At 59.4% G+C, this 15,762-nt stretch overlaps 1 protein-coding gene across 5 annotated transcripts in view; it reads left to right on the forward strand.

The window, feature by feature from the left end:
- Positions 1–15,445, forward strand: part of Slx9 (SLX9 ribosome biogenesis factor) — a 39,669-nt gene extending 24,224 nt beyond the window's left edge. The window contains exons 4-7 of one of the 5 annotated variants that reach the window (XM_047563731.1): positions 5,187–5,334; positions 9,689–9,754; positions 11,297–11,457; positions 11,938–15,445. In XM_047563731.1, coding sequence (XP_047419687.1) covers positions 5,187–5,334; positions 9,689–9,754; positions 11,297–11,457; positions 11,938–12,011 — 449 coding nt within the window. In that variant the 3' untranslated portion in view covers positions 12,012–15,445. Of the gene's footprint in view, positions 1–5,186; positions 5,335–9,685; positions 9,755–11,296; positions 11,458–11,937 lie in introns of all 5 variants that reach the window. The other 4 variants (XM_047563730.1, XM_047563733.1, XM_047563732.1 and 1 more) reach the window with 4 other exon arrangements.
- Positions 15,446–15,762: the final 317 nt, after the last annotated feature.

Raw genomic sequence — 15,762 nt, forward strand, 5'->3', positions numbered from 1 at the left:
CCCTGGAAAGCTGCTGCGCCTGGCCCTTGTTGGTGACGGCCTGTTTCTGGTTCCCGTGAGGCAGCGCTGAATTACAAACGCAGCAGGGGCTGCAGACCTCTCCTGGCAGGCCACCCTCCTCTCACGCCTTTTGGTTTGAGAACTGTAGTTGTTTATGATGCTGGATACTTTCTAATGTTTTTCTAAAGATCTTCATCTTTCTTAGAAAAATGCGAAAAATTATTTGTGATTTGTTTTCTTAGTTATGTTTTTAGTGTTATTCTTCCAACCTTGTAAAATTAATTTGGAACTTGTTATTCATGTCCTCACATGCTGAAATGTGGATCATGTTACTCCTGAAGATTTTAAAGAAAGTTATGTTTTTCAGAGGCAGTACTTAGGGTAGTTTGTTGGTTTCTTCCATAATTATTAATTTCATGTTTTCTGTCACTTTTTTGTATGTTTTTTAATAAATGATTCACTTCTTCACTTTTTTTTTTTTTTTTTTTGTGGTGCTGGGGATCGAACTCAGGGCCTTGCACCAGCTGAGCTACTCCCCAGCCCACTTCTTCACTTTCTATTTCACAGTTCCTGGTGATAAAGTTACACACAGCACTCTCAGTGAGGTAGATCTAGAAAGGTCAATGGGCGCTGGCCATTCAGACTCGAACATTTCTGGGCTATGATTTTTTTGAATTTCCGGTACTGGGAATTGGACTCAGAGGCACTTGACCACCGAGCCACATCCCAGCCCTTTTTATTTTGAGACCGCTCTTGCTAAGTTGCTGAGGTTGGCCTTGGACTTGATCTGCCTGCATTAGACCGTGAAGTGGCTACTGGTACAGGCGTGGCCACTGCCCCTGGCTGGGCTGTAGTCTACGCATCTTGGGATGTGTGAGTCTGCGTCTCTGTCGGGTCGTTTTGTTAAGGCTTGGAGTTGATCTTTGCTGCTCGTGTCTTCCCACGAAATGACGGTGTCAGCCTCCAGCCTTGACAAGTGGAGCTGTGTGTCTGCTGTGCTCTCCTCAGTCTTTCTCTGCTTCCTGCCATTCCTGATTAGTGAAGTTCTGTCTTGTCCAGTACAGAAATGTGTGATTTTAATTGTCATTCCTACTCCTTTGTTTTCTGAATCACCGTCTGTTTTGCTGATCTCCTGTGCTGCTTTCTCTAGACTTGTTTGAATGGCCTGGTTCATCTGTTTCCATTAGAAATGAAATACTGTACGTTGGCCTCTGGATTCAGCACCGGCTGCATCTCCCAAGTTGTTTTTACTTAATATTTTTATTTCAAATTCTTCATTCAGAAAAGTGGGAAGCATTTTATAGTGTACACCCTTGTATTCACCTCGTAGACTTGAGAGCTAACACTGCATCGTGTAACTGCTATCCGTTCCTGTCCGTCTGTCCAGCAGCAGGCTTCAGTAGGCTTCCCACCGAATGGTCCTGCTTGAGTTCAGTTGGTTATGGCACCTTATTTTTTTCTTTTGAAGATTGTGTTTACATACAATGGATGTGGTGACTGACAGGTGAGAACCCTGTGTGGCTGAGAACCCTTCAGGGCACTGACCTTTCCCATCACCCGGAGTCCCCTCCTCCGGACAGTTCCCTCCCTGCTGCCAGAGGGAGCACCCGGTGGGCTGTGGCTGTAGGCCAGGCATGGCGGCTCTGCGAGCCAAGTCCTGTGGAAGGTGCTCTTGTGCCTGCCCTCCTGCAGGCTGCACGTTGCCGTGGCCCGAGCCTCTCGGCTGAGGGGCATCCTGTCTGGCCCAGTCTCCAGGTGGGCACCTGGCTTTTTCCATTTTTGGCCACTGTGAGTAAGGCTGTAATGAACCTCCTTCTCAGTCTCTCTGTGGACATGTTTTCGTTTCCTCTGTGTAAATACTCAGGAATAGAGGGTCCGGTCAGGGTGGGTGTGTATAGTGTGACCGGCAGCCCCAAACGTACGTGTGAAGTGGCTGTGCACGTGCGCCCCAGCGCCTGAGCGTGGGTTCTGGGCCTGCCGCTGTGCAGCGGTGTCTTCAGGCCTGGCCGCCTGCCGCCTGCCGGGTGTGGCGCGGCCAGTCTTCACTGCTGGGAGAGGCTTTCCAGGTGCTTCCTCTTCGGTGACGGTCATTTTCCTCGAGGCCTTCGCCTTCTTATTGAGCTCTGAACCCTCTTCGTGTTTCTGGAGAGCAGTCCTTGGTCAGTTGTGAGTTTTGCAAATATTTTCTTGCAGACCATGGTTTGCCTGTTCGTTTTCTTAGTTTAAAAAAACAAACAATGATGACAGGAGTTTGATTCTGAGAGTTTCTTTATATTTTATTATGTGGCATGGGGTGTGTGACCTGTTGTTTTCTGTGTTTGCTTTTGAACGCTGTGTAGTCTGGTCTCCGTTGCGTTGTCTGCTGTGGGTTCGTGGCGGGTCACTTCCTTGCAGCCTGTGTGTGGGCTGCGCAGTTGGTGCCGCACCATTTGTAATAAAGACTTTCTTCACTGCAGTGCTGTGACTCCCAGAGGCCTCGTGAGCCTGTGTCTGTCCACGGGTCTAAGCTGCGCCTCGGCAGTGCCGTCTTGGTCATGGCAGCTGCGGCAGGAGGCCGAGAGCAGGCGTGCACGTCCTCCACCCAGGGCGCTGCCTGAAGGCTGCTCTGGGTGTTCTTGGCCTTTCCATATGGTCTTGGCCGTCGGCACATCACTTTCTTTAAGAACAGCAGCGGCAGTTGTGATTGGGATTGCATTGAGTCTGCACCGTAGATCAATTTGAGGAGCGTTGCCATTGCAGCAACATTGGCTCTTCAAGTCCACGAACGTGGCATGTTTCAACGTTCATTTAGACTTTTCTTTAATCTCCATTATCAGTGTTATGTAGTTTTCAGCGTAGAGGGGTTTTGTGGGTGTGTGTCTTGTTTAGACAGACTTACTGCTCAGTATTTTATAGTTTTCAGTGCTATTGTAAATGGAATTTTCTCTCACTTCTAGTATATAAAAGTATTACTGATTTTTTTAAGCTTTTTCAAAAATTATTAAAGTTGTGTCCTATGATCTCGGTAAAATCACGTGAGGTCTGTGAGCTGTTCTGTGGACTCTCTTGGATCTTTAGGAATGTGTGTTTTTTGCGGGTGTGGATTTTCCCCGGTTGAGGTGAGTTGAACTCCTGTTAGTATGCGGCTCTGCTCCTGTCCTTGGGCCACACTGGTTTATTCCCGTGGCTGTGAGGACCAGCTTGTGTCCCCTGCCCTCCCACTTCCTCCTGGTGCCCAGCCTCCCCTGTCGCTCGCCGTCCCTTTGCTCTGCTTTGCTCACTCTCCTGTTGATGCCTGCAGCAGGGCTACCAGATCATCAGGGCTGTGGTCCTCAAGCCACTGGGCGGGGTACCAGCTGACAGCAGCCCTTGAGGGTCTGCCGGGTTCCTCCTGAGTCCCTGTGCTGCCCTCCGGGCCTCCTGGGCCCACACACGCCCCTCCGCTCGGCTGCTCCTTGCCCTCGTCCTCGTTACTTAACTGAAGTTCGCCAGCCCCGAAGGTGAGCGGTGGCCCCATAGTTTTGGTTTCTGTCGAGATGTCGTTGAAGTCAGCAGCTCTCCCTGTGGTTTTTCGGCCTCTGGCGGCTCTGTGCTCGACTGTAGTGTTCCGTTTTCCTGTGACTGATCTCAGGAGCAGTGGAGGGAGGCGCTGGGCGGCGGCGGTTCTCTGCGGCCCTTGCTGCTCACGCTCCTGCCCTGCCGGGCACGTCTGCAGCCAGGTCAGAGATGCAGTGTCCTGCTCTCATGCTGCCGGTTCTGCTTGAAAACGTGTCTTGACCTTTCCTACGCACTGAGTCGTCGTTTTAAAATAACATCGAGATGAGCTCGGGGTCTGCTTAAAGTCCTGCTGACTGCCGCCTGAGATGGCAGCAGCGTGGAAATCAGGAAGGCGCAGGAGGGCCTGCCCACGCGGCCCCCGCTGTGCTGTCCCCCTCACCGTCTGTCCGTCTGGGCATCCAGCCTCCCGGTGGGGGTGCCATGAGGCTGCAGTCCCCACCCTACGCCCAGTCCCTCCTGGAGTCTTCTGATGGCTCTGGCAGGCTCTCCCGGAGCTCGTTCTGCTGGGGGCCTCAGCCACCTTCACCGCGGCTGGTGGTGAAGTCCGTTGTCTGTTCCCAGCTCTCCTGCAGTGGCAGGCTGCTCACCTCTGTCCCCGGCAGCCGGGGCTGGGGGGTCACCACCTCGCTGACGCTGAACCGCCCTTCGCTGCTGTGCGTCACCCGTCGGTGCCTCTGCCGCCGTGTGGGGTGTGTGTCTGTCTTCCTGGGCACGACGGACCTCTGCCTGCTTTCCTCGTTCTGGGTCTGCGCCTCCAAGGGAGCTTGCCAAAGAGCAGCCTGCCCACTCCCTGCCCTCCTTCCACCAGGGTCAGTCCAGCTCTCCGGGATGTGCTGGCTCCCAGGAAGAAGGACTGGTTTGGATGCAGTGCTGAGTGACAGGGCCTTGTCTGCTGGGGCACCTGTGAAGGAGGGTTTTGTCCAGAATCTGCACGCTTCCCGCCAGCCAGGCGCATGCAGACAGCACGTTTTCATCAGATGAAAATCAGATCCCAGGGTGTGCCTTTTGCTGCCACGCCCTGCAGCCCCTTGTAGGGTGGAGCCTGCACCTTCCCTTTGTGCCTCTGGCCCTGTCCCTTTGCCCCCACCTCTAGGCCTTCCCTGCTTGTCACTGGGTTACGCTGCTTGGCCCACTGTGCACCCCACTCCCCACGTGGGGTCTTTCTCCCTCCTGAAGGCTCACGGAGGTGCCCTGCTGGTCCTAGTTGCCTGAGGCGTGGCTCTCCTGTCAGCAACCTATAGGTTTAAGCCAGGGCATGCTTTGCTGTTGTCTGTGTGTGTCTCTCTGCGCCTGTGTGCCCACTCCCCAGCCCTGTGCCCAGGCCCTGAGCCAGTGTCCCTGTGCAGAGGAAGCAGTCCTCGCTGCCACAACTCCAGGCTCATAGTCAGCCCTGTAGTCAGCCTCTGTGCTTAAGGGGACAATAACTCAGAGCCACCCTCGCCCCGGCCTCAGGAGTGGAGTGCAGGGGACAGCAGGAGATGGGTGTTGCCTGCCTGCGTGGAGGAGGCCCAGCCAGGGTCAGGGCACTGGTGGGACCTGAGTGTGGGCCCCTCTGGGTATGTCACCATAGGCAGCCACTGAGGGCTCTGAGCTGTGTGCTTGTGATTCAGCCTCTCCTCTGTGTCTAACTCCTGTCTCCTCTGCCTCAGAAATTGAAGCCCTGAAACTGGCCGAGCAGAAGCTCAAGGAGGAGCGGAGACGGAGGGCCACAGCTGTGGTGGGGGACCTGCACCCCCTGAGGGATGCCCTGCCGGAGCTTCAGGAGCTGGAGGCAGGCAGCCGGCAGCACACGAGAGGGTGAGTATCCTGCACAGGCTGGCCCTTCCAGAGCTGTGGCCAGAGGACGTGTGTCCAAAGGGGAGGAAGCGGGCCGGGACCATGAGCCAGCGCTGCAGCGTGCTTGCCCGGGACCCTGACACCTGTGAGCGAGCCTTGAGCCAGTGTGGCTCTGGGGGACGAGTTGCAGCCCCTGGCAGGGGCAGCCCACAGACAGCTGCCCCGGTGCTGCTGGTCTCACCGCGGCCCTGGGCATGCTCTCGTGGCCCTGCACGCACGCCCAGCCTGCTCAGGGCTCTGCAGGTGCCACGCTTCTCCCTGTTCTTCCCGCCGCTCTCACTGTGTCCATTTTCCAGTTGACCTTCGCCAGTCACCGGACAGCACTCTCCCTCCCTGGCTTAGTCCCTGACAGGAACAACAGAGGAGGGGAGGTTTGGGTTCACGGTTTTGGGGTCTCAGTTGGTGGATGGCTGGCTCCCTCCTTCTGGGCCTCCGGTGAGGCAGGACGTGGAGGTGGAAGGGCGTGGGGGGAGTGCTGTTCTGTTCAGGCGGCCAGCAAGCGGGGAGAGACGGGCTGTGGGGAGGAGGCGCCCACGCGCCTGCAATGACCACCCGCGGCCATTGGGTTGAGGGTCCAGCCGTTTCACCTCCTGACACTCCTGCATTGCCAAGAGTCCAACCACAAAGGCCCCTCGCTTCTGGTGAAGACCACCCTGGAGGGCAGGCACTCTGCACCAGGCTGGGGTGCTCGGCGTGAGAGGGGACCCGCCTGCAGTCTTGGGGTGCAGAGCCCAGCTCGTCCTCCTTGAGCAGTCGAGGGAGACGAGGGGCAGGGCAGGCCTGGCCTGGTCACGAGTCAGCAGGGGCTTGAGGCTGAGGAGCTGCGGCCTCTGTTGGGGACAGATGGGCAGCGTTTGGGGCTTTCTGTTCTGTCACAGTTGCTGGACTTTCATCATTTATTTCTGTCATTTCTAATTTTGCCTCTTTAAAAATAATTCTTTCTCCTACTGAATTTCCATCTGAGGAGAAGCAGGGGCTGCGTGCAGTAGACGTGGGACCCGCCCTTTCACAGGGCTGGTGGTGACACGCCACGGAGCCAGATGAGCAGTCTGGCTTCCCGACACAGAAGCCCCAGCACATTCGGTCTGGACGAGGAGCTGCCCCGGGCCGACTGGGTGGCTGGACAGCGCCAGCAGTGCAGATTCCATTCCTGGTTCTGGAGCAAAAAATGTGACCCCGGTCAAGGGTCCCTTCCCTCCTTTCAGTTTTCTCATCTGAAGAATGCGCTTGGCTCCCAGCAGGAAGAGAGCCGGGTAAACAGCCGCCAGCCCGCCAGCCGAGGAGGCGTGGGGGTGTGGAGGGCTGCTGGTGTGAGGGCGGTCCCACCTGCCCAGCCGGGACAGCGTTCTCTGTAGCTGCCTCTTCATTTGGGTTCCTCGCCCTCCTCAGCACCCCAGGAGGTGGGCATCCTGGCTCTGGGAGGCCGTCTGAAGACTGTCCACTTGAGCAGCTTCAGGCCAGGGCAGAGCTCACCTGTGGGCCTCGCCCCAGCTCGCTGTCTGCAGCCCCTGCTGCCGTCCTCACCACGGAGGGCCTGCAGTGTGGCCAGAGCGCTAGTGACCTTCAGGCGACACTCCCTGAAGTCCCCTCCTGCCCAGCATCCCATCGGGGCAGCACGTGACATCTGGCCCTCATGTCTCCTTAGCCGCCTCATGGCGTGCTCAGCAGGTCTCTCTGGGTGACTCTCCCTTTCGTCGGTGTCTCTGCACAGCCCCTGCTCAGGTGGGGAGCGGTGCTCCTGCTCCTGAGGACACAGGGTCTGCAGATGTTAGGTGGGCTTCTGCTGCAGTGGGGGCTTTGTTGCCTGCTTGCTTGCTGACCAGCTGCTGGCTCACAGCAGTGTGGACTTGCACGTGTGTTCATACTGGAGCTTTAGTCCAGTGCTGCCTCCTCCTGTTACTGAGGCTGTCCCAGCCTCCTGCCAGGTTCCTGGGTCACTCCGCCCTGCCCCTCGGCATGGGGTTGCTGGGTGTGCCTCTCACTTGCAGCCTGCAGCAGGTGCTTGGGGCTCGTGTGCTGCCCAGGCACAGCACCAGCCGCTTCTCCAAGAGTTCCCTGTCTCAGAGATGGGCGACACCAGGTCACTCCTGGGAGTCAGTGCTTACCAGCCTCTCAGCTGGCAGAGACACCGCTGTGTGAGTGCCAGCGGGCACGTTCGTGCAGTTGGCGGGGAGTGGTTCCTGAGACTCCTGTCTTCTAGCACCAGCTGCCAGGGTTGGCTCAAGACGGCTTACTTTTGGGCTTGGTGACCTCCAGGACTTGCTGGACTCCCAAAGAGCTGCTAGGCCTGTGGTCATAGTTTGTACAGCAGAGGCTAAAACCAGCTGAACTATCAAGATGAGTGGCAGAATGCAGGGAGGCCAGGTGGGCTTCCAGCCATCCCCTCCTCATGGAGTCAGGATACACGGCTTTCCCAGCAGTGACCCTCTCTGCCTAGGACAGCAGCCAGGAGCACTTACCCAGGTGGGCAGGCAGGCAGGTTCCGCCTTGGCTCCCCTCATTGTGCCCTGTGGCCCCTGGGCACCTCACAAGTGACCACAAGCCTCATTAACAAACCAGGGTCCCTGGGGATCAGCCCCAAGGGTCCTCACACCTTTGGAACCTCTCTCCACCTGGCCTTCCACACCTCGTCCAAGGCCTGATTCTCACAGGGAAGAAGGGTCCCATAGACACAGGTCACGCCAGGCTGACCGGAAGGCATGTCGCATGGCTAGCCCTGCCAACCAGCTCCCTGCCCCTTATCCTGGGTGCAGGCTGGAGGAGATAGGTGTTGGGCAGCCCTGTGTCCTGGCTCCCCAGGTCCTGGCCCCCCGGGTCACATGGCCTGGTCCACTCCCCAGCGCTGATTGACTCAGCAGTGCTCACGGGGAGGTTGTGGGAAGTTTGAATCTCTCTATCCAAACAAGTCTTCATGGTGTCCTCCACGTGCCCCTCGAGTAGCTGCCCCAGCAGATGCCCACGAGGTGCAGTGCCCACAGAGTCCCTGGGTTGGAGTTGGCGTGTCAACAGTAAAAGATGAGATTCTCTCGGAAGGCTGTGAGCAGCCAGGCAGTGCACGTAAGGACACCTCGACTCCACGTTGGACCCCGTGGGGCCCCTTGTGGCCCAGCGTTGTGCTGTGAGGCTTGGAGTGGCCTGGGCCTCCTTTCCAGCTCTCCCTGACCAAGCCAGCGAGGCTGAGAAGCCAGCTGGGCACCCACTGGGGGAGAAGCTCGCGCACAGGGGCCCTGGAGGTGCCCAGCCCCACTGCTGCCTGCACGACTCGCCTCTGTCTGGTCGGGTAGTTCCTGGGCCCCTGGAGGGATGAGCAGGCCGGGGCCCAGGACACGAGAGGCCTCCCCAGCACTCGGGCAGGAAAGGGACATGAGCCCCACAGTCCTTTCCTAGACGGCCAGGGCTGGGCTGATGGAAAGCGGGCGCTTGGGCACTGCTCTGAGTAGACACAAAATGTCTTTCATTCATATTTTAAAAGAAACATGAATAAGAAATTAGGTCTCCTGTTCTGTGGGCTAAATTTAGGTGCTGGCCTGGGGCTCAGTGCTTTTCTGTCCTCCCCTGGGCCGCCTCCCTCTGTGGGTGTCTGCCTCTGCCTGGCATCTTGGTGCTGTCTTGTGGACTGGCAGCTTGCTGGGAAGAAGCCCAGTGGCGTCCTACCACGGTCTTGCCTCTCCTGACTGCAGGGCTGTGGGCAGGGCTGCCTCGCCACTGCCCGAGGAGCTGCAGGCCCTCAGGGAGGCCCCCTGAGGTGGTTTGAAGGGTTGCAGGGAGCACTGTCGTGGTGGCCTGGCCTGTGCCCTGGCCTCGTGGTGGGCAGCATCTCCCTGGTCTGGAGCATTCCTCAGCTCCTGTGTGGGGGAAGAGGTCACAGCATAGTGGCAGGTGTAGCACTCCACGGTCACAGGACATGGCCCTCTAGAGAGGTCAGAGGACAGATGGCAGACGTTGGGGACTTGCCTGCCTTGGCAGCAGTTGCGTAGACCTCCCAAGCAGGCTCTGCCCTGGCAGGGTCAGGCCCACTGCATCACTGGGCCCAGGGTCCTGACTGGGCTGACCCTCTGGATGGCTTGTTCTTGGCTGAGGCCTGGTGGGGTGGAGGGGAGCCCATCTCCTTGGTCATCACCCCTTCTGTGTCACATAGGAGCCTTGAGTGGTGAGACAAGTTCCCAGATGTGGCATCAGCTCCCGACACAGTGGTGAGGCTGGGCCTGGATGAGCCACACAGCATCTGGTCCAAGAAACAGGGAACATGTGCACTCAGGGCAGGTTTGGGGGTGAAGTGGGTTCTGGGCTGACACGGCCTCTCTGTCCACAGCAGGGTGAGCAGCAAACCCAGGCCGGCTGAGCTCAGCCGCATGAGCGCAACCCAGAGACGGCAGCTGCTGTGAGTACGCCTGGCCACTGTGGCTCCGCTTGCTTCCCACTGTGACTTTGGGTGTGGTGGTCTTTGCTGCAGTGGCTCCAGCAGCCCCGCCCTGAGTGCTCGGCCGCTGCCCGCGGGCAGTGCTCCTGGAACCAGGCCTGGGTCGGTGCTGCCCCTGCCCCTGCCCCTCCTCCCCCGCTGGGTGGGGCGTGTGCCTACGGTGGCTTCTGCAGCCGCGCCCCTCCCTGGCTGCAGTGAGCCCCTGTTGGTGGGGCCAGGAACCCGTCAGCAGGGCTAGCACCCTGTTCTCTGCAGAAGTGGGTACCAGGTGTTGGCCTGAGAGAAATCCTTGGCCACGCTGGCTCCAGGGTCCCCCGTCCCACACTGTGGTGGCCTCTCTGCTTCCTTTGTCTTGGGGTGTCCTGCTGAGGCGGTTCCTTGTGCGGACACTCTTCCTCAGTTGTGCTGAGGCCCTTTGCTCAGTGTGTGGTCAGCACCACTGATGCTGCTGGTGGACACTTGTGGTGAGTTGGGCCCATGTCTCCTGGCTCTTCTCAAGAGCGTCGGTGTTGGCTGGGCCTCCCTATCTCTCTCCCACAGCCTCCTCTAACCCGTTTCACTCTGGACACTTTCTGGCCCTGAGTTTGTATCTTTTTATAGATTTTGTGCTAATTTGAACCAACTTCTTCCTCAGCAGCTTTGAAGGCAGTTTCTGGAGACAAGAACCATCTCACGGGCACCGAGCCTGTGGCTGGCTGCTCCCTGTCCCAGCCTCTCCTGGGGCCCAGCGTGCCCAGGGCAACTGACTCTGCAGGGTGTGACCAGGGTGGTCAGTTGCTTCTTAGGGCTTGCCCAGCTCTAGCCTTGTGTGTGTGGTGCCCAGCAGCTCCCCTGTCCCTGTTGACCACCGCTGCATTTGGAGGCAGCTCAGAGTCGTGACCCCTGGCTTCCTTAGGTCGAGTTTGGCTTCCTGTTACTTGTGTGCAGTATTGGAGAGGAGGAAGAGGAAGCAACTTGTTTACTACCTGGGTTGAAGCCAGACTTCTGGGTTCCCTTCCACATCCGTGGTACTTTACCAGTACATGTGGGGTGCTCAGATCACTGAGCAAACAGTTGCCTTGACCCCAAGACCTGGGGATGGGTGTGCCCCACCCTGCATGCTCAGGCACGCTGTGCCCTGGTGGCTGTGGCTGGGAGCTTGTCTCAGTGCTCCTGGGGGCAGGTGCTCTGAGCCCTGCATCCGTTACCATGTCACCAAGCTGAGGAAGGGGCTGTCCTCTGGTGGATGGGCACCCCAGCGGTGCAGTGTGACTCCCGAGACCCGACCCAGCTGCAGGGACCAGGAGCCCATGCTGTGTGCAGGCAGCATCCTGCGACGGAGGCTCTTTATTCCTTGCCTTTGGACTAGAGCCCCAGTGGTCTTGCCCTGGCTAAGATGACAACAGTAGGAGGATGTGGCCCCGGTGGCCTCGTGCTGCAGGGTCTGAGGCACCAGTTAACACTGGCAACCCCCAGTCTCCAGAGGCAAGGCCAGAAGATGGCTTGGCCTTCTCCCCCACTCAGGCTCTCCCTGGGGACCTGCACAGCCTGTCCTGGAGCCACCAGCTGTGTTCTCATGTGGGGTTTGCACTTGGTCTCCTTTGTCATCCCCGGGCACCTGGCTGGAGCGCGGACTGCAGAGCTCTCCTGGAGGGTGGCACACCATGCTGGGCTGGAGAGAATGGGTGAGAGGGCCTGGCTGCAGGGCCCGGCCGGGCTGGGGCTGTGCCAACCTGTCTCATGGCGCCTGGGTCCTTGGAGTGGCCTCTACCTACAGGGTGTCCTCCCCTGCTGGAGGCTCCGTTGTGCCTCTGCTTGGGATGGCCAGGAGAGGCAGATGTGAGGCCACGGGTCTGGGCGTGTGCTCTGCTGCTCCCCCTCCCAGCCTCTGCCCCACTGGGCGACCCCCACTGCAAACTCTGTGGTGGGCCTGGGGCTGCGGAGACTCCAGGGCCGGCCTGCCTGCCTGCCGGGAGTTCCTGAGAACTAAGCACTACCTGGAACATGGCCACAGGCCTCTACTGTCCACTCCAGTGTCTGGGCTGTGGGGAGAGGTTGGTCCTGTCTGTCCTGGGGTATTAAGTGCTTTTCTGGCTCCCCTCTCTGCGGGGCCTGGGGTGACTCCTGCCCTGCCCGCTACTGACCTCTGGTCTCCATTCTTTCAGTGAAGAAGAAAGGACCCGGTTTCAGAAGCTGCTGGCCAGCCCAGCCTACAGAGCCAGCCCCCTGCTGGCCATAGGGCGGCAGCTGGCTCTCCAGATGCAGCTGGAGGGTGGTGACCAGCTTTGACCAGGACAGTGGTGTGCTGTGAGCTCGGATGGACACACAGGTGGACACAGGCACCCACAGAGGGCTGGCTGCTCTCAGACTGTCCCCCAAGCCTAGATGGACATCCTCCCCCAGGTCTTTGAAGAGCAGTCTTGAGAATAAATGGAGGACTTCATGGAATCCTTCCTCCATATCCTTCTCATAGGTCCTTCTCATGGTCCTTCTCATGGGTCCACTTCCACTTCGGAATCTCTCCTGCATTTCCTGTGGCTGGGCAGACCCTAGGACAGTTGCCCAATCCCCTCAGGACAAGCCACGCCCCCTGTGATGGCCACCAGTGGCTTGCGGAGCCTGCACTCACTGCCTGACCATCACAAGCAGCTCCCGGCGGTGCCCTCCTGTGGCCACAGCACATCTGGAGGAGTCTCGCTGCAGCCACCTGATCCAGGGAGGGCCCTGGGCACAGGGCCTGCTTGGCGAGCTCTTGCACGGCTCGGTTGCTTTGGGGCTGCCGCAGTCCTGGGCTCTCCCGTGCCAGCCACACCCTCCCTGCCTCCCGGGGCCTCCCCTCCGCGGGGCTCCTCGGCGACTCTCCACCAGACCGGCTCTGACCTGGGGTGCAGATGCCTTGCACTCGGGCTGCCCAGTAGGGCTGGTGCCTTCTCTGGACAGGAATAGATGAGCCAGCAGACAGGCCTGTCGGTACCACACCCAGTGTGGCTCGGTGGCCGGTGGCAGGTGACTGTCTTCTTCATGCTTTTTGGTATAGCCTGAGGTCTTTCCTAGGGAACCTGTGTTCAAAATGTGCTGTTTTAAGAGAAAACCTATGGCTTCCTGGTCTTCAGATGACTTCCGTCCAACCTGGCTGTCCTGGCACATGGCCACTCTCTGGCGAAGCATCTCTCAGGGGCAGGGGCCCTGGCTCCTGCCTGGGAACAGGGCTGCCTTTGGGGTCCTATCTGGGAGAGCAAACCACAGGCTGGGAAACCAGCCTCCAGCGTGCTGGGAGCAAGGACAGGAGCCAGGGCCGCGGGGCACTCGCAGGAGAGGAGCCGGGTGGCATTCCCCTGGCCTGCGGCCTCCAGCCGCCCAACGGACGCTGCCTCCCGCTACACAGGAGCTGGGACCCCAACAGCCAGTGTTGTGCTGCTGGGGCACCTCGTGGAGGCAGGGTCTCTGGGCAGGACAGGCCGCCCGTTCTTCCCCAAGCAGCAGGCGCTTCCCTGTATGGAGGGCACTGGAGCCTGAGTGTGGCTGCAGGACGAGTCCTGGGTCACCTCCGTCTTGTGAAAGGACGCTGAGGTGCTGCCTGGTGGCTCGCTGCTCCTCGATTCCTCCACCTGGGTCCTGGGTGTCTGGAGCAGGTGAAAGCCCCTGGGCCCGCAGGGCCATGGTGCCTGCAGAGCCGCAGACCCTGCCCCAGCGCCTCAGCGCTCCCTCGCTGGCCCACCCAGGGACCTGGAGAGTGGCGCCCTGACCCTCCAGAGTCCTGGTGCTGTGGGGAGGTCAGGCGTGGGGTCCTCTGAAGGGGTGTCGGGACCCTAGCCCTCCCCTCCCTGTCGCCTCCCAACACAGGCCTGAAGCACAGCCGGTGACCACAGAACTGCCCGACAGAATGGCCCCTCAAGTCCTTCTCCTGGTATTTTGTCAGCAGTGGCCAGCCGGCTGCTGCCTGCCTGGAGGAAGGGCCAGTGCCAGTCGGGGGCTCCAGGCAGGCCCAGGCCACCGCCCCAGGCCCCATCACCCGCTTGTCCTGAACTGGACTTGCCTGCCCTTTGCAAGGAGCCTGTGCAGGTCTAGGGTAGGGGGCGAGGGGACCAGGGCCCAGCAGCCCCAGACCTCGCAGCTGCACCCAGCACCCCAACACGATCCCCAGGAAGGAGTCTCCGCCCATCAGGCCCTTCCCGCTGCCATAGTCCAGCCTGTGCCTGGGCCTGTATCTCAGCAGACCTCCCATGCCAAACCGCCCTGGGACTGCGGTGGCCAGTTACAGACGCTCTCGGCTTTGGCAGGGTCCCGTCCCAGTAAGCCCCTTGTGCATGGCAAATGCCAAGGTTAGAACGGCATTTAGCACCCAGCTGGCAACCTTGGCAGGATGCAGCACAAGCTCTCCTGCGGCTGCGGAGTGGGCCCGCGGCACACGCAGCTGGACGGGGCTGGGGCCACGGTGCGCCCAGGAGCCAGCCGCCCTCCCTGCTCTGGCTCCTGGTGTTGCTGGCAACCGGGGTGTCCTGTGGCTGCAGCCGCATCCCTGTGTCTGTCCGCTCCCCGTGACCTCATCTTCACTCATGTCTGCACGGCTCCCGTTCCCAGGTTCGGTCGCATTCTGAGGTCCTCTGTGGGGGTGGATCTTGAGATGTCCTTGGGTCGGGGTGTCTTTTCCTCCTGACGATCGAACCCAGGGCGCTTTACCCCTGAGCCGCACCCAGCTCTTATTTTTCGAGACAGGGTCTTGCTAGGGCTGAGTCTGACCTGGGACTTTTGATCCTGCCTCAGCCCCTGGGATTGCAGGTGTGCACCACCGTGTCCAGTGGGCACTGAGGTTTCAGAGGCCTCTGTCCCTGCTGGTGACACATGGCATCATGGGGCAGAGAGGAAGGGTGCTGATGAGCGCTGGAGAGGACCTGCACGGGGCAGAGCTGGGCTTGGGGCTGTAGGAAGGGGCCCTGCAGAGGGGCTGGGCTGGGCTGGGAGGCAGGGGCTCCACCGCTGGCCGCAGCAGGGCTCCCTCCTCGAGGTTGAGCGAGAAGCTCACCTCCCTGCCCTTCCCCAGCACGCTCCGCTCCCGCACATGGTGTACGGAAAGGTCCGGTGCTGGGTGTGTCCCTCCACTCCTGAGCACAGATCCACAGTGTTGGGCACCTCCAGGGAAGGCGGCCTGGGGGATCCGCTCTGACCTGGCTCCCTGTCCCCAGCAGCTCTCCCCTCATCTCCATTCGCTTAGAGCCAGGGCAGGGGTGCAGTGGGGGATCCTGGAAGCAGCAGGAGGCACGTTGGAGGCATGACCGCCCTGTCCACACTCTGGCTCGTCCAGCCTGGGCCACAGTATGGCTGTTGAGTGAAGGCCTGTGAGATGTCGGGGAACAGGTAGGCAGTGGCTCACAGCGCAGCTGGAGGTGGGCAAGACACCCACGCGGATGTGGCTTCCAGCCTGGGGTCAGGCCTGGGTGGACACACCCATGAGGCTCCTGTGCCGCTCGGGTGCCAAGTGCTGAACACATGGCAGGCGTGTTGCTTCTGGAATGTTCCTTACATGGTGATAACATCATCTGAAACCTTGGGAGGTGCTGGCTGCCTCCCAGACCCTGCCCTACTTCAAAGTCAAAGCATCCTGGTTTGCCTGTGTTTTTCTTCTAAAGGTGTGAAAATAATATGAGTTAAAAGAATTAAGACCCACTCCTGGTGCTGGATTGTGTCTGAGTCTTCCTTTCGACTGAAATCAAAACGTCAGAACTTTGTAGATCACTCAGAGAAAAATGAGCAGTCAGCTTGTGTTTCTGAATCCAGATGTTTCTTCCTAGAATAACAGATACAGAGACTTTGGGGTCCGCGCAAGCCTCCTGGAGGCTGGGGCCTCATTTCTCTGGTCCACAGCACTTGAAACAGGCTCTGGAGCCAGGGATCGGCCCTCCCAGGTCCTCCAGGCCTGAGTGCCCAGTGTGGGGTGGGAGCTGCCCTCTTTGCTAACCCCACTCCCTGGGCTGCTCACCCCCAGCTCAGGA

The sequence above is a fragment of the Sciurus carolinensis genome, chromosome 9 (genome assembly GCF_902686445.1).
Source record: "Sciurus carolinensis chromosome 9, mSciCar1.2, whole genome shotgun sequence".
NCBI lineage: Eukaryota > Metazoa > Chordata > Mammalia > Rodentia > Sciuridae > Sciurus > Sciurus carolinensis.